Here is a 27,886-nt window from a genome sequence, read left to right on the forward strand (position 1 = left end):
CACTGGCTCTATGAACACTCACGGGACTCTACCCACACACTCACACATACTACACTGACACTCCAACACACACAACATACGCTTACAAACACAAAACACACACACATTAATATTGATGCCACACACACAATAACTATAGGATTTTGTATCTCCTCTATCAGAATCCTATTGGACTACTTTTTTCTTATTGGAAATAAAAAGTAATCTGATTGGATCCTATAGGATTTCTCGCAATCCTATAGAATTTACAATCTCATCTATCAGAATCCTATTGGATTACTTTTTTTCCTTTTGGAAATCAAAAGTAATCTGATTGGATCCTATAGGTTTTAGATCTCTTGTAGGATTTTATTAGAACTTTTTCTTAATTGAACCCATTAAATTATAGTTTGTTTTCATTAGTTCCAGTATAATACAACAACATTAATTACAAAATGTTTGTTGACCGGAAACAACAGTTCTATATTAATTTTCATTTTATTCACTTGTAAGACAGCCTGTGCCTTTAAGAGTGACTGATGACGTCACAGCTAGCACAAGCTCGCAGCATTAATTAGCCGAACTCCCAAGTTAAGCTTGCCACATGTGGCTGTGCAGAGAATCTCCGGTTTTCTAACATTATTATTCTGTTTTATCCTTTACTGTGCATGAATGCAACAATTGTGAGTAGATTGTGAGTAGTATTTCCTTATGTTTCCTGATGAAGTTGTCAATGTTTTAGACATATTTTCATCATTGTACAGCATTTTATTTTATGCTAAGAAACTACTGTTAGCCACATTTTTCCTGTCAGCTGACTAGCTAGCTAGCTAAGTTGTAGCCATTGGTATGCCATTTTTAGTCACTGTATTGTTATAGTAGATGATAAGTGTTGTGTCTTTAGTATCATTAAATGTGAAGACTTATTTTATCAAATCAATTCTCTATAATTATTATTACGAGATTAAACTAAATTCAATTAAGTATGAAGTCAGGGTACCGAGGAAAATGTTCAGATTACAAAGTTATAATTTCCGAATTTAACTATTCAGATATTTTAATATCTGATCAATTAATCTTCTATTAATTAATTATTATTATTACCTTCGATAGTCTCATCTGAATGTCGTAAATTATGGTTATCTGCACAAATCCAGCCTCTACTATGAATCATCAATTTAATAATTGGCTCAATTATTTATTTACTAACTAACTAAACAATCACAGAAATACATAAACAAACAGACATTGGTTACTAACAATGATCGGAAAGAGTCCCTAGTGGGCTAAGCCGATATGACGGCTTGGTGGACAAAGGGAAAGGGGTGGGACTGAGAAAGAGTGGTAAAGACAAAAGGATTCATTACACACATGCTATAATTATATTTCTTGAAATGCTAATCCTTTGCACATGAACGGCCTCTCATTCGAGAATAATTGCAAGTATATATTTATGCCCGTATGTCATTGTTGTCTTCTCTGTTGGAATCCGGTCCGTCTGCTGGAGAGTTCAGTCTCTCTGGTTGCGTTTCCCCGAAGATCCAAGTATTTCGTGGTTAGAAAAGATACTTCAGAGTACCATTCAAAAATGTTTTCATATTATAGATATTTCGGAGGTTGTCTGTATTCTCGTCCTCGGTTTTCGTAATTTTTAGCTGCAGACTAGTAATTTCTGCCTAAAATGTGCTCTTATTCTGTAGGGATCGATAGTCTCAGAGTTTAATAATTTCCAACCATGTAGCCAATGCCTCACGTGGAATAGTTTTGTCCTTTGGTAGAGTTGTAGTTTCAACCACTTCACACACCAGCGTCACCCGGCATGTTTTGGTCTCAGAAATTCAACCATTTGCAACCTCAGCTCACGCTGGGGTTTGCTTAGTCTAACGTGAATTGGGTCATGGAGGCTCTTATAGAAATGTAGAGAAGGGGTTGGCTCATTATTTCCAAGCAATGCCTATTCACTTGGGCATGGCCACTGACTTAGTTCCAACTTTACAGGAAGACAATTTTCTCATTTTAAAAGTTAACATCCCATTACATCATTTCGCAAATAGTTTCATTTTTACTCATTGGTTTTTATACAAGAATTAGATGCAAACTTTATAACTGAGGCACCTGTATAAACAGAGTTAGGGTAATGTGGCTGTATTGTCTTTCATGAGGTCACAAACATGAAACAAAATGGACTGGGTCATAGCTGGCTTCTCCACCGATCGTTTACACATTCTCCAAAATAGGAATATTCTCAAATTCTGGGACGTAGTAGAATTGGGCAGAAGAATCCCTTGTTTTTACTGTGAAACTCTCTCAATTGCATGGTCAGGGAGAGTCTGTGGTATTTATGATGTAGTTGTAAGGTCATAAAACTGTTGTTCACATCTCTGCTAGCCAATTCACTGAAAGGGCCAGCGCCATGACATAAGTGTTTTTTCTTGTTTGTTATTTAAGCAATAAGGCCCGAGGAGGTGTGGTATATGACCAATATACCACGGCTAAGGGCTGTTCTTAGGCACGACGCATCGCGGAGTATATAGTAAATATAAAGTATATGTGCCTTATTCATAGGCAAGTCAACTCCGTTTTCATGATTTCTGGTAGATCATCAAAATAAATAAATCACATCACGTTTTTTTACTCATTTAGCAGTTTCCAATAAAATACTATTGAAAATTAATGTTTAAAGTTCCATTTTATATTCCTAAAATTTGATTTGACCTCAATTACCTCAACTACCTCGTACCCCTGCACATTGACTCAGTACCGGTACTCCTTGTATATAGCCTCGCTATTGTTGTTTTATTATGTTACTATTTACTTTTTAGATTTTATTTGTCACATGCAATTGTTGTAGACTTTACCGTGAAATGCTTACTAAAATGTTTTAACTCTGCATTGTTGGGAAGGGGCTCGTAAGTAAGCATTTCACGGTAAAGTCTACAAAATGTTGCAACTGTTGCATTTGGCGCATGTGACAAATAAAATGTGATTTGTTCCAGCGTATGTGACAAAAAATATTATATATAGCCCCCAGAATTATCACAGACTTAGTCTCCAGGTACCTATCCAATGATGTTTATTTTCTTTCTCTGCACACCTTAATATTGAGTTGCATCCCCACTCCCCTTTGCCCTCAGAACAGCCTCAATTCATCGGGACGGACTCTACAAGTTGTCGAAAGCGTTCCGCAGGAATGCTGACCCATGTTGACTCCAATGCTTCCCACAATTGTGTCAAGTTGGCTGGATGTCCTTTGGGTGGTGGACCACTCATGATACACACGGGAAACTGTTGAGCATGAAAAACCCAATGGCATTGCAGTTCTTGACACAAACCGGTGCGCCTGGCATCTACTACCATACCCCGTTCAAAGGCACTTCAATCTTTTGTCTTGCCCATTCACCTTCTGAATGGCACACATACACAATCCATGTCTCAATTGTCTCAAGGCTTATAAATCCTTCTTTAACCTGTCTCCTCCCCTTCATCTACACTGATTGAAGTGAATTTAACAAGTGACATTAATAAGGGAACTGGTATTCCCTGTATATAGCCATGTGATTTTTAATTGTTATTGTTATTCACTGTATTTTTTCCTCGTGCCACAATTTCTGTCACTAACTCTGCATTGTTGGAAAAGGACCCATAAGTAAGCATTTCACTGTTAGTCTACACCTGTTGTCTACGAAGCATGTGACAAATAAGATTTGATTTGTTTTAAAAAAGAATGTCAAGGCTTCCCTAGTGGGGCAGCTGTCTAAGGCACTGCATCAGCGGCCGTGACCGGGAGTCCCATAGGGCGGCGCACAATTGTCGTCCGGGTTAGGTGAGTGCTTGGCTCATCACGCTCTAGTGACTCCCTGTGGCAGGCCGGGCCCCTGCCCCCCAAGACGCACAGTTTGGTGGGTCATGTTTTGGAGGATGCATGACTGGACCTTCGCCTCTCCCGAGCCCGTTGGGGAGTGGCAGCGATGAGACATGATCGTAATCACAAAATTGGGGAGAAAAAGGGGGTAAAAATGCATCCTTGTAAAAAGCTGGCTAATGAGTGAACAGTAGAACCATTTTTAATGTCTGTATCTCTGTAATGTGTCTATGTAACTGTATACTGGATGTAAATATGTAAAAAAAAAACAGAGACCACAATGGAAATAAGTCTCTGACTTTGTTATCAAATCCAGGTCACGTTTTTTTATGTACAGTGCCTTCGGTAAGTATTCAGACCCTTCACATTTTGTTACGTTACAGCCTTATTCTAAAATGTTTTAAATAAAATAATTTCCGCAACAATCTACACACAATACTGCATAATGACAAAGTGAAAACAGGTTTTCAGATATTTTTGCAAATGTATTAAACCCCCAAAAATGGAATAACTTATTTACAAGTATTCAGCCCCTTTGCTGTGAGACTCGAAATTGAGCTCAGGTGCATCCTGTTTCCATTGATCATCCTTGAGATGTTTCTACAACTTGATTGGAGTCCACCTGTGGTAAATGCAATTGATTGGACATGATTTGGAAAGGCTCATACCTGTCGATATAAGGTCCCACAGTTGACAGTGCACCTCAGAGCAAAAAACAAGCGATGAGGTCGAATTAATTGTCCGTAGAGCCCCCGAGACAGGATTGTGGCGAGACACAGATCTGGGGAAGCGTACCAAAACATTTCTGCAGCATTGAAGGTCCCCAAGAACACAGTGGCCTCCTCCTCCTAAACGGAAGAAATTTGGAACCACCAAGAGTCTTTCCTAGAGCTGGCCACCCGACCAAACTGGGCAATCGGTGGAGAAGGACCTTTGTCAGGGAGGTGACCAAGAACCTGATGGTCACTCTGACAGAGCTCTAGAGTTCCTCTGTGGAGATGGGAGAACCTTCAAGAAGGACAACCATCTCTGCAGCACTCCACCAATTAGGCCTTTAAGGTACAGTGGCCAGACTGAAGCCACTCCTCAGTAAAAGGCACATGACAGCCCGCTTGGAGTTTGCCAAAAGGAACCTAAAGACTCTCAGACCCTGCGAAACAAGATATCCCCGTGTGGCTCAGTTGGTAGAGCATGGTGTTTGCAATGCCAGGGTTGTGGGTTCGATTCCCACGGGGGACCAGTACGGAGAAAAAAAAATGTATGAAATGTATGCATTCACTACTGTAAGTTGCTCTGGATAAGAGCATCTGCTAAATGACTAAAATGTAAATCTATATTGTGGTCTGATGAAACCAAGATTGAACTCTTTGGCCCAATCGCCACGTCTGGAGGAAACCTGGCAGCATCATGCTGTGAGGGATGTTTTTCAGCGGCAGGGACTGGGAAACTATTCAGGATCGAGACAGAGATGAAAACCTGCTATACAGTGCTCAGGACTTCAGACTGGGGAGAAGAGTTACCTTCCAACAGGACAATGACCCTAAGCACACAGCCAAGACAATGCAGGAGTGGCTTCGGGACAAGTCTCAATGTCATTGAATGGCCTAGCCTGAGCGCGGGTGATGTCATTCGGAAACATAATGTTAACTTTCACTGCTATGCGGACGACACACAGCTATACATTTTGATAAAACATGGTGAAGCCCCAAAATTGGACTACCTGGAAGCCTGTGTTTCAGACATAAGGAAGTGGATGGAGGCAAATGTTCTACTTTTAAACCCGGACAAAACGGAGATGCTAGTTCTAGGTCCCAAGAAACAAAGAGATCTTCTGTTGAATCTGACGCATTTCTACGTGAACCCAAACTTTTGAACAGTAGTGTGTTTTTTTAATGACAAATAAAATCAGTCAATCAATCAATTATTCATTATAGTGGGAGGAACAAACAGGTAGCTACACACACATCCTGATTAAACTAGAGAGACCAGACGATGTGAATGTGTATGTGTCTGTGTGTGAGAGAGAGTGATAAAGTGTGTGTACATGTGCATGTGTGTGTGTGTGTGTGTGTGTGTGTGTGTGTGTGTGCGTGCGCACATGAGTGTACGTGTGAGCATGCATGTGTGTGTGTGTACTGTATGTGTAAATTCTCACCTTTAGACCAATTTCTCCTGGTGGCCCCACTGTCCCCACTGGCCCAGGGAGTCCCTAGAAAACAGAACAGAGACACAATGTTGATGAGAGATGGTCATATAAGAGAAATCAATGCAGCTTTGTGCTCAAACAACATGAGAACTATCCTTGTTCAACCATCCTGATCTCATGAGCTTACGTTCTGTTTCGCTACATGGATTCACGAGGGCTACAGTCAGGTCAGGTTGGTGGATCAGGTTACAAGAGAACAGGTGCTGCCCAAAAATTAGTAGGGGAGAATGGGGTAAGTTGAGCCAATTTTTACATTCAAATCAAACTTTATTTGTCACATGTGCCGAATACAACAACCTTACCGTGAAATGCTTACTTACAAGCACTTAACCAACAGTGAAGCTCAAGATAGAGTTAAGAAAACATTTGCCAAATAAACTAAAATAAAAAATAATAAAAAGTAACAATAAAATACCAATAACGAGGATATATACAGGGGGTACAGGTACTGAGTCAATGTGCGGGGGTACAGGTTAGTCGAGGTAATTTGTACATGTCGGTAGGGGTGAAGTGACTACGCATAGATAATAAACAGCGAGTAGCAGCAGTGTAAAAAACAAATGGCGGGGGGTAGAAGCTGTTAAGGAGCCATTTGGTCCTAGACTTGGCGCTCCGGTACCGCTGGCTGTGCAGTAGCAGAGAGAACAGTCCATGACTTGGGTGACTGGAGTCTTTGAAAAAATGTTGGGCTTTCCTCTGACCGACAAGTATATAGGTCCTGGATAGCAGGAAGCTTGGCCCCAGGGATGTACTGGGCTGTATGCACTACCCTCTGTAGCGCCTTACGGTCAGATGCCGAGCATACCAGGCGGTGATGCAACCGGTCAGGATGCTCTCGATGGTGCAGCTGTAGATCTTTTTGAGGATCTGCGGACTCATGCCTAATCTTTTCATTCTCCTGAGGGGGAAAAGGTGTTGTCGTGCCCTCTTCACGATTGTCTTGGTATGTTTGGACCATGATAGTTCGTTGGTGATGTGGACACCAAGGAACTTGAATCTCTCGACCCGCTCCATTACAGCCCCGTCAATGTTAATAATGGGGGCCTGTTTGTCCCACCTTTTCCTGTAGTCCACGATCAGCTCCTTTGTCTTGCTCACATTGAGTGAGAGGTTGTTGTCCTGGCACCACACTGCCAGGTCTCCGACCTCCTACCTATAGGCTGTCTCATCGTTGTCGGTGATCAGGCCTACCACTGTTGTGTCGTCTGCAAACTTAATTATGGTGTTTGAGTCGTGTGTGGCCATGCAGTTGTGGGTGAACAGGGAGTACAGGAGAGGACTAAGCACACACCCCCGAGGGGCCCCAGTGTTGAGGATCGGCATGGCAGACGTGTTGTTGCCTACCCTTACCACCTGCGGGTGGCCCGTCAGGAAGTCAAAGATCCAGTTGCAGAAGGAGGTGTTTAGTCCCAGGGTCCTTTAGCTTAGTGGTGAGTTCTATGGCCACTATGGTGTTGAACGCTGAGCTGTAGTCAATGAACAGCATTCTCACATTGGTGTTCCTTTTGTCCAGGTGGGAAAGGGCAGTGTGGAGTGCGATTGAGATTGCCTTATCTGTAGATCTGTTGAGGTGGTATTCGAATTGGAGTGGGTCTAGGGTATCCTGGATGATGCTGTTGATGTGAGACATGAACAGCCTTTCAAAGCACATCAGCATCACTCCGTCAAGGGAAATATAGTATTATTTTCAAACAAAGATATCTACATATATTGCAGGATGCTGTAAATCCTGTGTATTGAGCCGCAGGACATGCTCAACTTGCCTTACATTACACCTGGTAAGAAAACACTTCAATTTGATCAACTTGCCAATGGCTCAGCCCTTGGCTCAGCTTATCCCATGGCCATTGGCTAAACTTAACCCAAACATTTTGACTATATTAGCCCACACCTACAAGGATGCACTTTCATGCTAAGTTTAGGACCTCATATTGAAGCTTATAGAGACCCCAACTGATTAATAGAATCTGTCATGCATGTTTCAGTGCAATTTGCCTCGAAGCGAGCATAGAAGTTGTTTAGCTCATTTGGTAGGCTTGTGTCATTGGGCAGCTCCATCGTCCCTTTGATGCGGTGAAGTTGTCCTGTCCCCTTAGCAGAAAAACACCCCCAAAGCATAATGTTTCCACCTCCATGTTTGACGGTGGAGATGGTGTTCTTGGGGTCATAGGCAGCATTCCTCCTCCTCCAAACACGGCGAGTTGAGTTGATGCCAAAGAGGTCCATTTTGGTCTCATCTGACCACAACACTTTCACCAGTTGTCCTCTGAGTCATTCAGATGTTCATTGGCAAACTTCAGACGGGCATGTATATGTATTCTTGAGCAGGGGGACCTTGCGGGCGCTGCAGGATTTCAGTCCTTCACGGCGTAGTGTGTTACCAATTGTTTTCTTGGTGACTATGGTCCCAGCTGCCTTGAGATCATTGACAAGATCCTCCTGTGTAGTTCTGGGCTGATTCATCACCGTTCTCATGACCATTGCAACTCCACGAGGTGAGATCTTGCACGGAGCCCCAGGCCGAGGGATATTGACAGTTCTTTTGTGTTTCTTCCATTTGCGAATAATCGCACCAAATGTTGTCACCTTCTCACCAAGCTGCTTGGCGATGGTCTTGTAGCCCATTCCAGTCCTGTGTAGGTCTACAATCTTGTCCCTGACATCCTTGGAGAGCTCTTTGGCTATGGTGGAGAGTTTGGAATCTGATTGATTGATTGCTTCCGTGGACAGGTCTCTTTTTTACAGGTAACAAGCTGCGGTTAGGAGCACTCCCTTTAAGAGTGTGCTCCTAATCACAGCTCGTTACCTGTATAAAAGACACCTGGGAGCCAGAAATCTTTCTGATTGAGAGGGGGTCAAATACATATTTCCCTCTTTAAAATGCAAATCAATTTATAACATTTTTGACATGCATTTTTCTGGATATTTTTGTTGTTATTCTGTCTCTCACTGTTCAAATAAACCTACCATTAAAATTATAGACTGATCCTTTCTTTGTCAGTGGGAAAACGTACAAAATCAGCAGAGGACCAAATACTTTCCCCCCCCACTGTATGTACGTACGCTCACTGTGGGGACGACGTCATCGATGCACTTATTGATGAAGCCAATGACTGATGTCAATGACACTTCAGCGAGCAGGCCTTTCTAATCGACCTGGCCCAGGTATCCTGGAATGATATTGACCTCATTACGTCAGTAGAGGATGCCTGGTTATTCTTTAAAAGTGCTTCCTCAACATCCTAAATAAGCATGCCCCGTTCTAAAAATGTTGAACCAGGAACAGATATAGTCCTTGGTTCACTCCAGACCTGACTGCCTTTGACCAGCACAAAAACATCCTGTGGCGTACTGCATTAGCATCGAATAACCCCCGCGATATGTAACTTTTCAGGGAAGTTAGGAACCAATGTACACAGGCAGTTAAGAAAGCAAAGGCTAGCTTTTTCAAACAGAAATTTGCATCGTGTAGCACAAACTCAAAAAAACACTGTAAAGTCCACGGAGAATAAGAGCACCTCCTCCCAGCTGCCCACTGCACTGGGGCTAGGAAACACTGTCACCACCAATAAATCCATGATAATTGAGAATTTCAATAAGCATTTTTCTACGGCTGACCATGCTTTCCACCTGGCTACCCCTAACCCGGTCAACAGCCTTGCACCCCCCACAGCAACTTGCCCAAGCCTCCCCCATTACTCCTTCACCCAAATCCAGATAGCTGATGTTCTGAAAGAGCTGCAGAATCTGGACCCCTTCAAATCAGCCAGGCTAGACAATCTGGACCCTCTCTTTCTAAAATTATCAGCCAAAATTGTTGCAACCCCTATTACTAGCCTGTTCAACGCCAAAGATTGGAATGCTTCCGTGGGGCACCTCAGCCACGCTCAAGGTCCTAAACGATATCATAACCGCCATCGATAAGAGACGATTTTCTGCTACCGTGCAGCTGCATTCATCGATCTGGCCAAGGCTTTCGACTCTGTCAATCACCACATTCTTATCGGCAGACTCAACAGCCTTGGTTTCTCAAATGACTGCCTCGCCTGGTTCACCAACTACTTCTCAGACAGAGTTCAGTGTGTCAAATCGGATGGCCTGTTGTCCAAACCTCTGGCAGTCTCTATGGGGGTGCCACAGGGTTCAATTCTCGGGCCGACTCTTTTCTCTGTATACATCAATGATGTCGCTCTTGCTGCTGGTGATTCTCTGATCCACCTCTACACAGACAACACCATTCTGTATACTTCTGGCCCTTCTTTGGACACTGTGTTAACTAACCTCCAGACGAGCTTCAATGCCATACAACTCTCCTTCCGTGGCCTCCAACTACTCTGAAATGCAAGTAAAACTAAATGCATGCTCTTCAACCGATCGCTGCCCGCACCTGCCAGTCCGTCCAGCATCACTACTCTGGACGGTTCTGACTTAGAATATGTGGACAACGACAAATACCTAGGTGTCTGGTTAGACTGTAAACTCTCCTTCCAGACTCATATTAAGCATCTCCAATCCAAAATTAAATCAAGAATTGGCTTCCTATTTCGCAACAAAGCATCCATCACTCATGCTGCTTAACATACCCTTGTAAAACTAATTAACCTACCAATCCTTGACTTCGATGATGTCATTTACAAAATAGCCTCCAACACTCTACTCAGCAAATTGGATGCAGTCTATCACAGTGCCATCCGTTTTGTCACCAAAGCCCCATATATTACCCATCACTGCGACCTGTATGCTCTCGTTGGCTAGCCCTCGCTTCATATTCATCGCCAAACCCACTGGCTACAGGTCATCTATAAGTCTTTGCTAGGTAAACCCCGCCTTATCTCAGCTCACTGGTCACCATAGCAGCACCCACCCGTAGCACACACTGCAGCAGGTATATTTCACTGTTCACTCCCAAAACATATTCCTACTTTGGCCGCCTTTCCTTCCAGTTCTCTGCTGCCAATGACTGGAACGAATTTCAAAAATCACTGAAGCTGGAGACTCATATCTCCCTCTCTAACTTTAAGCATCAGCTATCTGAGCAGCTTACCGATCGCTGCAGCTGTACATAGCCCATCTGTTAATAGCCCACGCAACTACCTACCGCATCCCCATATTGTTTTTATTTACTTTTTTGCTCTTTTGCACAACAGTATTTCTACTTGCACATCATCATCTGCACATCCATCCCTTCAGTATTAATTTGCTAAATTGTAATTGCTTCGCTACTATGGCGTATTTATTGCCTTACCTCCTACACACTGTCATTACTGTCCTGATCAGGTCAGGGTACAGGAGACCACCACCCTACAGATTATCTCCCAAACCCCCAACAGAGGAGGAGAGATCTAGGGGTCTGAAGATGTGGGGGGGGTTTATGACACCTCACGCCCATAATAAACCTTAGGCCACTGAGAAATTCCTTTGTCCTCTCACTATGGAGAACTGGCCTCAGAACATTAAACATGCAATAAAGGGACTTTGGAACAATGGTTTCCGTCAGCCACAATGGTGGTCATGACGAGAGGTGGAATATGAAAATGTATGTAACTTTTGAATTGTTATTAAAGGTTAAGAGATGACGTTATTATGAAAACATTGTACCTTTAAGAGTTTTCCCAGTATATGCCTGATGTTTATACATTGTACGTTGTGTGGAAAATATCCAAATCAAAGAGAATGTTTTGGTAAAGATGAGATGTGAAGGTAGTGTCTAAAATAGGATTTTAGTCAAATCTAGGCCTTGCCCCTTAACTTGGTCCGCCCAGAGAATTGCCCTAAAGGCGGTTACACCCACTTCTGACCGGAGGGTATAAGACAGGAGAGTGAAGAATTAACATATCAGACTCATTGACCCCAAGCTGCAGCGAAGGTCTAACAAAGTCAACGAACCCCAAAATGAAACACAAGGTTGAAGACAAAGAAATCTTTTTCTACACGAGCTACGGACGAGTAGCTGTGTCTAAGCGGGTGAATTCAAGCCGAACCACCCAGCCTCCACTCTCCATTGAATCGTGGTATATACACCGTTCGAGTCCGAAGCTGTGAGCTCTGAGCTACAGAGCTGTCTGTCCTCAGAAGACCCCTTTCAGATCAAGGGCGAGGGATCAGACCACTTAGCCAAGAAGGACACTGACATCGTGAGGACAACCAGAGAGTTGCGCCGGAGAAGTGCGTCATTGAGAAGCCTAAACGACACACGCGGAGCTTCCCACCTGAGACCTCCAACACGTAATTACATCATTATATTCTGACCCATAAGAGCGGCAGTTCGGGGCAAGGCTAGGTTTAAATAAGCATGGCTGACAAATGAACCCAAATGTATATTTCTCTCGTGTACTTTCTTGGTTTCTCTCTCTTTTAAATCCCCATTTTGGGTAACACGCGCCATAGTGTGTTGGCCCGTTATACTAAGTCCTAATCAATAGCTAGACTGTGTTTTGTGTATGTGTATTTTTATCATCATTTTAGCTTGCTAGTAAATAAATAATCAACTAAGATTGGTGTGGTAAACTCATTGGTGAAGCCCGGGTCCGTGCAGATTCCCGGATTATGCGACGTTCAGAATGAGACTGTAGAGGAAATTGATTAATTTAGCGACTGTTGTAAAATCGATATTCTGATATCCTTTGAGTTAATTTGGGAAATAGAAACTCAATCAAAATACTGTTCCCATGGTGCCCCAGGTTGATGAGTTAACAATTGCTTGATTCATTGCTTAATTCATTTAATCACGCAATTATAAACCGTTAATCATTCGATGAGCAACAGTCGTCACATTAACTAATACAACGTCACGACAACACTGTATATCGATTTTTCTATTGTGTTATCGACTGTACTTTTGTTTACCCTATGTGTAACTCTGTTGTTTTTTGTCGCACTGCTTTGCTTTATCTTGGCCAGGTCGCAGTTGTAAATGAGAACTTGTTCTCAACTGGCCTACCTGGTTAAATAAAAGGTGAAATATATATTTTTTTTAAATGGAAGGAAGTGGGGGTTTATCCGATCGCCTATGAATTCTCAGAAGGCAGCCCGCCTCTTGGCCCCTTTTTCTCCGTCTCCTCTTCACGCAAATCATGGAGAACGGGGCCTGTTCCCGAGAAAGCAGTACATCCTTCATGTCGGGCTCATCAGAGTCGTGAAAGGAAAAAAAGGATTCTGCTAGTCCGTGGTGAGTAATCGCAGTCCTGATGTCTAGAAGTTATTTTTGTACAAAATAAGTAAAAAAATTCAGTTAAAAACAACGCAAATAAACAAACAAAAAAACACAATCGGTTGGGGGCACGTAACACGTCTGCCTTCCTCTCCGGCACCGTTTTACATTGATACAAGTAAAAGTAGGGCTTTGGGTTGTGATTGGTTACATTGCCTACTATGCCTATTAATCTGTATAAAATGGGCCATTACTCTAAAAGTAGCAGAGATCCAACTCTGGAGATTTAATATGCTGGTAGGGTATATTTTGTTCAACAATAAACACTAGTCAAAAAATAAAGGGAACACTAAAATAACACATCCTAGATCTGAATGAATTAAATAATCTTATTAAATACTTTTTTCTTTACATAGTTGAATGTGCTGACAACAAAATCACACAAAAATAATCAATGGAAATCCAATTTATAAACCCATGGAGGTCTGGATTTGGAGTCACACTCAAAATTAAAGTGGAAAACCACACTACAGGCTGATCCAACTTTGATGTAATGTCCTTAAAACAAGTCAAAATGAGGCTCAGTAGTGTGTGCGGCCTCCACCTGCCTGTATGACCTCCCTACAATGCCTGGGCATGCTCCTGATGAGGTGGCGGATGGTCTCCTGAGGGATCTCCTCCCAGACCTGGACTAAAGCATCCGCCAACTCCTGGACAGTCTGTGATGCAACGTGGCGTTGGTGGATGGAGCGAGACATGATGTCCCAGATGTGCTCAATTGGATTCAGGTCTGGGGAACGGGCGGGCCAGTCCATAGCATCAATGCCTTCCTCTTGCAGGAACTGCTGACACACTCCAGCCACATGAGGTCTAGCATTGTCTTGCATTAGGAGGAACCCAGGGCCAACCGCACCAGCATATGGTCTCACAAGGGGTCTGAGGATCTCATCTCGGTACCTAATGGCTGTTAGGCTACCTCTTGCGACCCCATGGAGGGCTGTGTGGGCCCCAAAAGAAATGCCACCCCACACCATGACTGACCTACCGCCAAACCGGTCATGCTGGAGGATGTTGCAGGCAGCAGAACGTTCTCCACGGCGTCTCCAGACTCTGTCACGTCTGTCACGTGCTCAGTGTGAACCTGCTTTCATCTGTGAAGAGCACAGGGCGCCAGTGGCGAATTTGCCAATCTAGGTGTTCACTTGCAAATGCCAAATGTCCTGCACGGTGTTGGGCTGTAAGCACAACCCCTACCTGTGGACGTTGGGCCCTCATACCACCCTCATGGAGTCTGTTTCTGACCGTTTGAGCAGACACATGCATATTTGTGGCCTGCTGGAAGTCATTTTGCAGGGCTCTGGCAGTGCTTCTCCTGCTCCTCCTTGCACAAAGGTGGAGGTAGCAGTCCTGCTGCTGGGTTGTTGCCCTCCTACGGCCTCCTCCACGTCTCCTGATGTACTGGCATGTCTCCTGGTAGCGCCTCCATGCTCTGGACACTACGCTGACAGACACAGCAAACCTTCTTGCCACAGCTCGCATTGATGTGCCATCCTGGATGAGCTGCACTACCTGAGCCACTTGTGTGGGTTGTAGAATCCGTCTCATGCTACCACTAGAGTGAAAGCACCGCCAGCATTCAAAAGTGACCAAAATATCAGCCAGGAAGCATAGGAACTGAGAAGTGGTCTGTGGTCACCACCTGCAGAACCACTCCTTTATTGGTGGTGTCTTGCTAATTGCCTATAATTTCCACCTGTTGTCTATTCCATTTGCACAACAGCATGTGAAATGTATTGTCAATCAGTGTTGCTTCCTAAGTGGACAGTTTGATTTCACAGAAGTGTGATTGACTTGGAGTTACATTGTGTTGTTTAAGTGTTCCCTTTATTTTTTTGAGCAGTGTATATATATTTAAAAAAATGCAATGTTAATGTTTACATTTTTCAATCTTCATTAATTAATGTAATATTTTTTTACAATTAAAATCAAAATACTACTCATACTACAGAGCAAGCAGTAAAGCTTCATATGACACTAATGTTTGCTTTGTATTACCTAAAGATGAAACATTACGTAGTCATAAAGCAGTCCTGGGTAAGGCCAAATGTCACAAATATACCACTGTTGATGAATTCTCTCTCAATTATGCTTTTAGATACGGATGTTAAATATTTATCAACAATCCTTCCTCCAAATGACCCTTCTATGGATTAAATTAATTCCCAACACTACTGCAGGCATAAACAGTGTACAGAACAAGCTTGGTTCCTTAAGGAGCTACATGTAACATTTCCACTTTCAACTTTCAACATCAGATAGCGTGATGATTATGCCTGCACTGATCCATCTTGTATCTCGCAAAGAGCAATGGGATAGATATTATTATTTAATTTTTTGTCGAGAAAGTCTTAGTTGCACCATTTCACATTTAACTACGGAGTTTTGTGCTTCAATGAACAGTATTTCTGAAGTTTCACAATGGGCACGAAAGCTATCATAAATGTGTCCAACATTACTAGCTTGCCAGCTGAGCCAGTCACTGAAACGATGCAGGTACCCAACCAGCTACCTAGTTAGTGCTACACATACAATGTGCTAACATTACACACTTGTAACTGCAATATTCTCTGTTTTTCTGAAACATGGCTTTCGGACAAGATACCCCCCATGACTATCCAACTCGATGGATTCTCGATTCGCAGAGCGGACAGGACATCAGATTCAGGAAAATCCAGAGAGTGAGGGGCTAATGTACAATACAGACTACAAAATAAGAACTAGCTGTGATCTGCCCAATGATGTCTCTCTACCAGACAAACTCAATGCCTTTAATGAATGCTTCGACAAAAACAACACAGAGCCCTGCATGAGGGCCCCCGCAGATCCGGAGGACTGGGTGATCTCTCTCTCCGTGGCTTAAGTAAGTAAGGTTTTTAAGTGCGTCAAGACTCGTATGACCTCAGTGCCAGACGGTATTCAAGGGCGTGTCTTCAGGGCATGAGCAGACCAGCTGGCAAGTGTCTTCACAGACACAACTCCTTTTCCCAGTCTGTAATCCCCACATATTTCAAACTGACTACCATCATTCCTGTTCCCAAAAACTCTAAGGCATCCTGCCACAATGACTACCGCCCTGTATCACTCCCATCTGTGATAATGAAGTGCTTTGAAAGGCTGGTCAAGGCACACATCAACTCATCATCCCAGACACCGTGAATCCACTCCAATTTGCATACCGCTTCAACAGATCCACAGACAACGCAACCTCAATTGTACTCCACACTGCCCTCTCCCATCTAGAAAAGAGGAATACCTATGTGAGGATTCTGTTCATCGACTACAGCTCAGCGTTGAAAACCTTAAAGCCCTCCAAGCTCGGGATCCTGAGACTGAACACCTCCCTCTGCAACTGGATCCTGGACTTCCGGGGCTTACCCAAGGTGCTAAGAGTGGGCAACAACCCCCTCCCTCCACTCCCCCCTCAGAGGTGTGTGCTTAGCCCCTGCTATACTCCCTGTTCACCTACAACTGTGTAGCCACCCACGACTCCAACTCTATCATAAAGTTTGTTGATGACACGATGGTGGTAGGTCTGATCAACAACGCCAATGACACAGAGACATCAGCAAGACCTAGGAGCTGATCGTGGAATGCATGGCTCCTCAGATCCTGAGGAACTTTTACAGCTGCACGATCGAGAGCATCCTAACTGATTTCATCACCGTCTGGTATGGAAATTGCACCACCTTCGAACAGAAGGCCCTACAGAGGGTGGTGCGGGCGGCCCAGCGCATCACTGGGAGTGTGCTCCCAGTCATCCAGGACATACATACATACATACCAGGCGGTCTCTGAGAAAATCCCCCAATATGTGACCCGATTCAGGAAACTAGACGTATGTCGCAAGTCACGACTTCACAGGAGAGACGTTTGAACGTAAACATTTTTCTTTGATCAAAATGCGTTTTTGGACAGAAATGCCTTCTCAAACATGCGACCTTTCATGTGCCTTAATAACAATATTGTATGCCATCTGTAAATACGAATACAATTGTTAAATTACGAGCCTTGTTGGTTAAGCCACAGAAAAAGTTAGCAACCTTCCCACTAGCCATAATTGGCTGAGATAATGAGTGGGCTGGACATGCCGAGAGAGGAGTTTGGATTGGTTTGCCACATTGAAGGCTGCTATCTATTTGAGCCGAACATCAGTCTGTGTTGGCAATCATGTCAAAAGCGGCTATTGAATGTTTTTATATTATAAATGTATTGTACTTCAGCCTGAATTCCAAATTCTTTGTCTTACACATCTACACACAATACCCCATAATGACAAAGTGAAAACATGTTCATAGAAAATGTTGCAATTTGATTTAAAATGAAATACAGAAATATCTAATTTATATACTCTACCGTTCAAAAGTTTGGGGTCACTTAGAAATGTCCATTAAAACAAAATTCTCCATTAAAATAACATCAAATTGATCAGAAATACAGGGTAGACATTGTTAATGTTGTACAGAGATGTGTACAAAGCTCTCCCTCGCCCTCCATTTGGCAAATCTGACCATAATTAAATCCTCCTGATTCCTGCTTACAAGCAAAAACTAAAGCAGGAAGCACCAGTGACTCGGTCAATAAGAAAGTGGTCAGATGAAGCAGATGCTAAGTTACTGTTTTGCTAGCACAGTCTGAAATATGTTCTGGGATTCTTCCGATGACATTGAGGAGTACACTACATTAGTTACTGGCTTCATCAATAAGTGCATCGATGACGTCGTCCCCACAGTGACCATACGTACATACCCCAACCAGATGCCATGGATTACAGGCAACATCTGCACTGAGCTAAAGGGTAGAGCTGCCGCTTTCAAGGAGCGGTACTCTAACCTGGAAGCTTATAAGAAATCCCGCTATATCCTCCGACGAACCATAAAACAGGCAAAGCTTCAATACAGGACTAAGATTAAATCGTACTACACTGGCTCCGATGCTCATCGGATGAGGCAGGGCTTCTGGGTTAGACTACAAAGGGAAGCACATCCACTAGCTTGCCCAGTGACACAAACCTACCAGACGAGCTAAATTACTTCTATGCTCACTTCGAGGCAAGTAGCACTGAAGCATGCATGAAAGCATCAGCTGTTCCGAATGACTGTGTGATCACACTCTCCGTAGCCAATGTGAGTAAGACCTTCAAACAGGTCAACAATCACAAGCCCGCAGGGCCAGACGGATTACCAGGACGAGTGTTCGGAGCATGCGCTAACCAAATGGCAAGTGTCTTCACTGACATTTTCAACCAGTCCCTGACTGAGTCTGTAATACCAACATGTTTCAAGCAGACCACCCTGGTCCCTGTGCTCAAGAACACTAAGGTAACCTGCCTAAATGACTACCGACCCCTAGCATTCACATCTATAGCCATGAAGTACTTTGAAAGGCTGGTCATGGCTCACATTAACACCATTATCCCAGAAGCCCTAGACCCACTCCAATTTGCATACCGCCCCAACACTGCCCTTTCCCACCTGGACAAAAGGAACACTTTGCTATTGACTACAGCTCAGTGTTCACACCATAGTGCCCTCAAAGCTCATCACTAAGCTAAGGACGCTGGGACTAAACACCTCCCTCTGCAACTGGATCCTGAACTTCCTGACGGGCCGCCCCCCCCCAGGTGGTAAGGGTAGAGAACAACACATCCCGCAGGCTTATCCTCAACATGGGGGCCCCTCAGGGGTTCATGCTCAGTCCCTTCCTTTACTCCCTGTTCACTCATGACTGCATGGCCAGGCACGACTCCAACACCATCATTAAGTTTGCCGATGACACAATAGTGGTAGGCCTGATCACCGACAATGATGAGACAGCCTATAGGGAAGAGGTCAGAGACCTGGCCTTGTGGTGCCAGGACCACAACCTCTCCCTCAATGTGATCAAGACAAAGGAGATGATTGTGGACTACATGAAAAGGAGGACCGAGCAGGCCCCCATTCTCATCGACGGGGTTGTAGTGGAACAGGTTGAGAGCTTCAAGTTCCCTGGTGTCCACATCACCAACAAACTAACATGGTCCAAACACACCAAGACAGTCGTGAAGAGGGCACGACAAAGCCTATTCCCCCTCAGGAGACTAAAAAGATTTGGCATGGGTCTTCAGATCCTCAAAAGGTTCTACAGCTGTGCCATCGAGAGCATCCTGACTGGTTGCATCACTGCCTGGTATGGCATCTGTTCGGCCTCCGACCGCAAGGCACTACAGAGGGTAATGCGTTTGGCCCAGTACATCACTGGTGCCAAGCTTCCTGCCATCCTGGACGTCTATACCAGGCCGTGTCAGAGGAAGGCCCTAACAATTGTGAAAGACTCCAGCCACCCTAGTCATAGACTTCTCTCTGCTACCGCACGGCAAGCGGTACCGTGAGCCAGGTCTAGGTCCAAGAGGCTTCTAAACAGCTTCTACCCCTAAGCCATAAGACTCCTGAACAGCTAATCAAAGGGCTACACAGACCCCTCTTTTACGCTACTTTCTGTTTATTATCTATGCATAGTCACTTTAACTCTACCTCCATGTACATATTACCTTAATGTATCACCTGAAGGAGACAGGCTAGGTCATCTATATATAGGGCTATATACAAATCTAGAACAGGATTATCTATTTTGGATGCAATTTGAATGGAGTTGATGACAAGAGAGAAAGACTCCAAGAGAGTGCTCACGTGTGCACTGATTTAAAGCAACAATATTCGAGTGATAGGCTGTTTTAAAACTCTGTAGCTGCAATTAAAAAAAAAAATAAGGTGACCCCCGAAAGCAAGCTGGAGATGAGTAAATTAGACGGGCATTCAGTCTTTATATTAATGTATATTACTTTATATGCTACAGCAAATGCAGGCCAACCTGTCACAAGAAAAAAAGTTACCATGATGGGTCCAGAGTACATGTGTTGTGAACTGCGCTCCATACTGAGATGGGCTGTCTGTCCACACTCTGAGCATTGATGATTCATCATGCAGAGGCCGTAGAGAAGCTTTAGACAGATTTAGACATCACATATAATTTAAGAGTTCCATTTCATTCCATGCCATTCATATAAATAATTTATTACAATGTACTGTTTTTTTCGCAGCTATTTATCCCGGAAAAGGGAGTGGTTTTGGGCAATAAATCTCGGTAACCGGGTTCCCACCATTCAACCCTAGTCCTGACTAAACCAAGAGTGCAACCGTTGTACAGATTATCATCAGAGAATTTCATCTGGAAGAGGCGATATGATGCATAATACAATTTGTGAATAGATTTCAAATTAATTAACTGGAGAGATACGTTTTTTTGATGATGAGAAAACGTTGTTCCATACCCGTTCAACTGTTCTCCAAACCTAGGAGTTCTCCAATCCAGATGGAAGTGACCGCAGGTGAACTCTTGTTGGTTAAGTTAAGTTTGGAGTAGAGGGTGGAACCAGACCATCAGATTTGGGAGTATTCAAGAGAGTCTAAACCAGGGGATGGGTGGCAATAAGGGAATCCCAGGGTACTCCGTCGGCTTTTAGAGCCGAATGGAGCATAATGTAAAAATAGATCGACGGACTGATTTCTGATAACAGTCCCTCTTAATTTTGGGGCTGCAATTCGACAAATTCAGGGTAATTTAAATAGGCTAAGCAAGCTTTTTATATCAGTAAAGGTAGAGCTAGCTAGCTAACATCTATGTCAGTAAGCAAGCTAGCTACAACAGTTAGCTAAGCAGCTGATCAAGTCACTGCACTGGCGATCGACGTCCTTGCATAGAATTTTTGCAGGAGCTAGCTACCGCTTTGCTTTTATTTTCTCACAATTACAAAATTATTAAATCACTTTCATAATGTTGGAAAAATGTTGCTAGTTATTCTGCCTATTTTCTACCAGGTACAATTTAATTTTGATATAGTTTTTAATGTTCAAATCTACCTTGGGTCATTTGAAAAAGGAAAGTTTAAATATTGGTGCGGTTAGGAAAACTGGGTGATTTCTATATACGTGGTTCAAGTGGACCCTACTACACAATGCGCAGGGAGAGACCCTGATCGTCCAAATTCTTAAATGAATGTGGTCCTTTGTAAATGAATGTGTCACCTAAGATTAGTTTAGATTATTATTCTGTTGTTCAATTTAAACAAGTGTATTAGATCATTAGATTGATAAGTGTTACACGGACCAGCGACGCCAGCTTCCATAAACCACACAACCTTGTCAGAAATAAGAGATTGGGGGCCTACCAAGTAGCGCAGCGATCTAAGGCACTGCATCGCCGTGCTTGAGGCGTCACTACAGACCCTAGTTTGTCCCAGACTGTGTCACAACTGGCCATGACCAGGAGTCCCATAGTGCGGTGCACAATTTGCCCACCGTCGTCCGGATTAGGGGAGGGTTTGGCAGGAGGGGCTTTACTTGGCTCATAGCCCTCTAACAACTCCTTGTGGCGGGCCGGCGCCTGCAGGCTGACTTCGGTCGTCAGTTGAACAGTGTTTCCTCCAACATATTGGTTCAGCTGGTTTCCAGGTTAAGTGGGCGGGTGTTAAGGAGCGTGGTTTGGCGGGTCATGTTTAGGAGGACATGTTCAATGCAATAGTGTATTGATAGGAAAAATTATATGTGGTTCAGCATAAACAACAAAAAAATTATTCAACAAACAACATCAAATTAATTGTTGTTTCAGAGCCAAAAGTCACAATTTAAAACTTAGTCCTAACAGAACCTCTGGTTGAGTCTTTAAGTCATTGAATGGAAGTCCAAGTCCAAAGAAATGTTTGTACTACAAAAGGAAAAACCTTCCCAAAAAAAGCCAACAAAAACTTAATCCTACAAATTTCAAAAAGTAAAGGCAATAATCCGACAAAAAGCTAAAGGTCCAATGGAAGATGATGTCTCTGAACTATTCAACTATTCAATGTCTATAGTTCCACCCTAACAGTGAGGAAGTTCTATTAACCGGAGCCGTGGCGCACCGGTCTATGGCCCGTGACATGAACAGGCAAAAGCGGTGCAGGAGGAACGTCCTCCTCAAATCAAACAGTAATCTGCGTAGCTCGGTCATTTTATCAACAACAAGTTAACATGGTGCATCGTTCAGAAACATACCGCAAAGTCCAATTTCTCTTTTCATAAATATATATTCACATTTTCCAACTAGTTTTCATTGGGAAGATAGATAAAGCCTTTTTTATCAAAAGCAATCACCTTTGCATGTGAAAATACAGGATCCTACTCATTACTCCACATGCTTAACCTACAGTAACAGTCAAACGTTTGGACACAGAAAATTATTCAAAGGTTTTTCTTAATTTTTTCTATTTTCTACATTGTAGAATAATTGTGAAGACATCAAAACTACACGTAGTAACCACAAAAGTGTTAAACAAATGAAAATATAGTTTATATTTGAGATTCTTCAAAGTAGCCACCCTTTGCCTTGACAGCTGTGCTCACGCTTGGCATTCTCTCAACCAGCTTCACCTGGAATGCTTTTCCAACAACCTTGAAGGAGTTCCCACATATGCTGAACACTTGTTGGCTGCTTTTCCTTCACTCTGCGGTCCAACTCCAATCCCAAACCATCTCAATTGAGTTGAGGTCGGGTGAATGGATGCAGCACTACATCACTCTCCTTCTTGGTCAAATAGCCCTTACACAACCTGGAGGTGTGTTGGGTCATTGTCCTGCTGAAAAACAAATGATAGTACCACTAAGCGCAAACCAGATGGGATGGTGTATCGCTGCAGAATGCTGTGGTAGCCATGTTGGTTAAATAGATCACAGACAGTGTCACCAGCAAAGGACCCCCACAGCATCACACATCCTCCTCCATCCTTCACGGTGGGAATCACACATGCAGAGATCATCCGTTCACCTAATCTGCGTCTCACAAAGACAAGATTGGAACAAAAAATGTCATATTTGGACTCATCAGACCAAAATACTTATTTCCACCAGTCGAATGTCCATTGCCCATGTTTCTTGGCCCAAGCAAGTCTCTTCTTCTTATTGGTGTCCTTTAGTAATGTTTTTTTGCCGCAATTCAACTATGAAGGCCTGATTCACACAGTCTCCTCTGAACAGTTGATGTTAAGTTAACAGTTAACTCTAATGAACTTATCCTCTGCAGCAGAGGTAATTCTGGGTCTTCCTTTCCTGTAGCAGTACTCATGAGAGACAGTTTCATCATAGGGCTTGATGGTTTTTGCAACTGCAATTAAAGAAACTTTAACAGTTATTGGCATTTTCCGGATTGACTGACCTTCATGTCATAAAGTAATGATGGACTTTCGTTTCTCTTTGCTTATTTGAGCTGTTCTTGTCATATTATGTTCTTGGTCTTTTACCAAATATGGCTGTCTTCTGTATACCACCCCTACCTTGTCATAACACAATTGATTGGCTCAAACGCATTAAAAAGAATATAAATTCCCCAAATTAACTTTTAACAAGGCACACCTGTTAATTCCAGGTGACTACCTTATGAAGCTGGTTTAGAGAATGTCAAGAGTGTGCAAAGCTGTCATCAAGGCAAGGGTGGCTACTTTGAAGAATATCAAATATAAAATATATATTTTGATTTGTTTACCACTTTTATGGTTACTACATGATTCCATTTGTGTTATTTCATAGTTTTTGACTATTTAGAAAATAGTCAAAGTAAAGGAAAAACCTTGAATGAGTAGGTGTTGTAAAACTTTTAACTGGAAGTGTACATCTTTAGTAGACATTCATATATCTCTTATAAACTAGCTGCCACTCTCCCTGAGTTAACTGGCTTGTTCAGGGATACAGAGAGAGAACTCTGTTAAGTATGATGGATGTAGTGCTTATTAACCGAGTAAGAGCAAAAGCGAGAGAGAGGGCGGTGTTGGCGAGACAATGATATGTAGACAGATGAGAATGTGAAAGAGAAGTGGTGGCAATTTATTGAGGATGGAGAGGGAGAGAGGAGAGGCATATGAAGAGAAGGAGGTGGAGATGGGGTTGACGAGATAAATAGGGAGAAAATATAATGGAGAGAGAAAAGGGAGAAGATGGAGAGAGAGGAGATGGTGAGAGAAAAGAGAGGAGCGATGGAGAGAGGAGAAATAGTAAGAGTTTAAATAGAGAGAGAGGAGATGGAGAGAAATGTGATGGAGAGAGTAGGAGAGAGGGACAGTAGAAGGAGAGGGGGAGGTGGAGAGAGAAAGGAGAGGAGTGATGAGAGAGGAGAAATAGAAAGAGTATAAATAGAGAGAGAGGAAATGGAGAAAGTAGAAGAGTAAGACAGTAGAAGGGGAGATGGAGAGAGGGACTTACTGGCTCGCCTGCTATTCCTTGGTCTCCTGGAGGTCCAGAGGGTCCTTGAATACCCTGTTGATATAACAGCTAATGAGTGCAGAGTACAGATACACGCACACACATGCACCGAGGGGGAAGCAGAACAACACTCAACATGTGTGCAGTTAATGATGGGTTAAATCCCCACTTTCAGACAGTCATAAGATAAGACATAAAGCTCTGACCAAAAGCAGTACTATTAAAAACAAAAAATGACATTCTAAGTGAAAAGTAGGCATTAGTCTGAAGCTGAAAAATAAAGAAATAGCACAAAAATGCTTACTCCACCCATGCTCTACCAAGGTTTTCCAGCACACAGCTTTTTTTTTTTTATTGTACTTCAAACTATGTGTAGGCAGGTTGCTTAAGATTCAAACCTTCTCAGCTCCCAATATGATGTGATATATACAACATACAAGGTAAAGTACTGGATTCTTGACAAAACACTAAGACATTATCTTATTCCACTACCTTTTCAATCTTTTCTTAATACATGAAAACAAGTTTCACTCACTCAATCAAGACCATCAGGCTTGATTGAGTGAGCTGTTTTGTCGATAGTAATGTGGTGCCTGCCTGTAATTAATTTAAACATTTATTTGAGCAACACATGTCATTGAGATTTTTTTTTTCATAACATCCTTTTTTTGGTCAGTAGGAACCCAACATAATAATAATAATACATGTTTGTATTTGTATTTCTTTTGCAATGAAAATGGTGACACTACAATAATACACTTTCACAATAGGATTCAAAAACAGGTGATAGATACAGTTGAAGTCGGAAGTTTACATACACCATAGCCAAATACATTTAAACTCAGTTTCTCTTAATTCCAGACATTTAATCCTAGTTAAAATTCCCTGTCTTAGGTCAGTTAGGATCACTGCTTTATTTTAAGAATGTGAAATGTCAGAATAATAGTAGAGAGAATGATTTATTTCAGCATTTATTACTTTCATCACATTCCCAGTGGGTCAGAAGTTTACATACACTCAATTAGTATTTGGTAGCATTGCCTTTAAATTGTTTAACTTGGGTGAAACATTTCGGGTAGCCTTCCACAAGCTTCCCACAATAAGTTGGGTGAATTTTGGCCCATTCCCCCTGACAGAGCTGGTGTAACTGAGTCAGGTTTGTAGGGCTCCTTGCTCGCACACGCTTTTTCACTTCTGCCCACAAATTTTCTATAGGATTGAGGTCAGGGCTTTGTGATGGCCACTCCAATACCTTGACCTTGTGGTCCTTAACTTCTTACGGGCAGGTGGGATGGTAGTGTCCCCACCTGGCCATCATCCGGTGAAATTGCAGAGCACAAAATTCAAATTACAGAAATAGTTATATTTAATATTCATGAAAATACAAGTGTCATACATCAAAATAAAGCTTAACTTCTTGTTAATCTAGCCGCTGTGTCAGATTTCAAAAAGGCTTGTGCGGAAGCACACCATGCGATAATCTGAGGAGAGCGCTCCGCACACAAAAGCATTAAAACATTTTTCAACCAGGCAGGTGCGCCACGAAAGTCAGAAATAGCGATAAAATAAATACCTTACCTTTGAAGATCTTCTGTTGGCACTACAAAAGGTCCCAGCTACATCACAAATGCTCCTTTTGTTCGATAAAGTCCTTCTTTATGTCCCCAAAAACTCAGTTAACCTCTCTAGAGGAGGTGGGACGAAATCGTCCCACACTATTCAACAGCCAGTGACAAATCAGAGCGCCAAATTTAAAACCACAAAATGTCATAATTCAAAGTTCTCAAACATAGGACTATTTTACTCCATTTTATAGATACACTTCTCCTGAATCGAACCACATTGTCCGATTTCCAAAAGGCTTTACAGCGAAAGCAAAACATTAGATTATGTTAGGAGAGTACATAGACACAAAAAAAACACAGCCATTTCCAAGCAACTAGCATGCATCACAAATACCCAAAACACAGCTAAATGCAGCACTAACCTTTGATGATCTTCATCAGATGACACTTCTAGGACATTATGTTATACAATACATGCATGTTCAATCAAGTTCATATTTATATAAAAAAACAGCTTTTTACATTAGCATGTGATGTTCAGAACTAGCATACCCACCGAAAACTTCCGGTGAATTTACTAAATTACTCACGATAAACGTTGACAAAATACATAACAATTATTTTAAGAATTATAGATACAGAACTCCTTTATGCAATCGCTAGGTCCGATTTTAAAATAGCTTTTCGGCGAAAGCACATTTTGCAATATTCTGAGTACATAGCTCGGCCATCACGGCAAGCTAATTTGACACCCACCAAGTTTGGGACAAACTAAACTCAAAATTTCAATTAGAAAAATTGGATTACCTTTGCTGTTCTTCGTCAGAATGCACTCCCAGGACTTCTACTTCAACAACAAATGTTGTTTTGGTTCCAAATAATCCATAGTTGTATCCAAATACCGCCGTTTTGTCCGTGCGTTCAGGTCACTATCCGAAGGGTAACGCGCGAAATGGAGAAGTCTCGTGAATTCGCATCTTCAGTCTCACTGTCCCCAGGCTGACCCCTTACAAACTCTGCTGCTGTACTTTGCCCAGAGACAGCAGACACCCCATTCCCCTTTCTGGCGGCTTTAGAGAGCCAATGGAAGCCTTAGAAAGTGTCACGTTACAGCACAGATGCTGTAATGTCGATAGAGATGCAACAGAAGGACAACAAATTGTCAGACAGGGAGCTTCCTGCATGGAATCTTCTCAGATTTTAGCCTGCCATATGAGTTCTGTTATACTCACAGACACCATTCAAACAGTTTTAGAAACTTTAGAGTGTTTTCTATCCAAATCTACCAATGTATGCGTATCCTAGCAACTGGGCCTGAGTAACAGGCAGTTTACTTTGGGCACGTTTGTCATCCAAACTTCAAAATACTGCCCCCTACCCCAGAGAGGTTAAACCATTTTGCCACAACTTTGGAAGTATGCTTGGGGTCATTGTCCATTTGGAAGAATTGCCCATTTGCAACCAAGTTTTTATTTCCTGACTGATGTCTTGAGATGCTGCTTCAATACATCCACATCATTTTACTTCCTCATGACGCCATCTATTTTGTGAAGTGCACCAGTCCTTCCTGCAGCATAGCACATCCACAACATGATGCTGCCACCCCGTGCTTCACGGTTGGGAGCGTCCCACCTAGCCCATAGAGGTTAACCCCGTCTGCACCCAATGTGGTATGGATCTGCTATTTTCTTTACTTTAGAACCGGAACCACCAACTCCTGCCAGCCATCTAACTAGCTAGCGGTCATCAGCTAAACTTTAGCACGGACAACTCCTGCCAGTCTGCACAGCGTGATTCAACCCA

At 42.8% G+C, this 27,886-nt stretch overlaps 1 protein-coding gene across 1 annotated transcript in view; it reads right to left on the reverse strand.

Moving 5' to 3' along the window:
* col27a1a (collagen, type XXVII, alpha 1a) overlaps positions 1 to 27,886 on the reverse strand; it is a 365,335-nt gene that overhangs the window by 87,803 nt on the left and 249,646 nt on the right. Inside the window, exons 32-33 of the mRNA XM_045688056.2 lie at positions 24,519 to 24,572; positions 5,997 to 6,050 (exon numbers count right to left, since the gene is read on the reverse strand). Of these exons, the coding sequence (XP_045544012.1) occupies positions 5,997 to 6,050; positions 24,519 to 24,572 (108 nt within the window). The remainder of the gene's footprint in view (positions 1 to 5,996; positions 6,051 to 24,518; positions 24,573 to 27,886) is intronic.

This window comes from Salmo salar, chromosome 01 (genome assembly GCF_965601325.2).
Source record: "Salmo salar chromosome 01, fSalSal1, whole genome shotgun sequence".
NCBI classification, from domain to species: domain Eukaryota; kingdom Metazoa; phylum Chordata; class Actinopteri; order Salmoniformes; family Salmonidae; genus Salmo; species Salmo salar.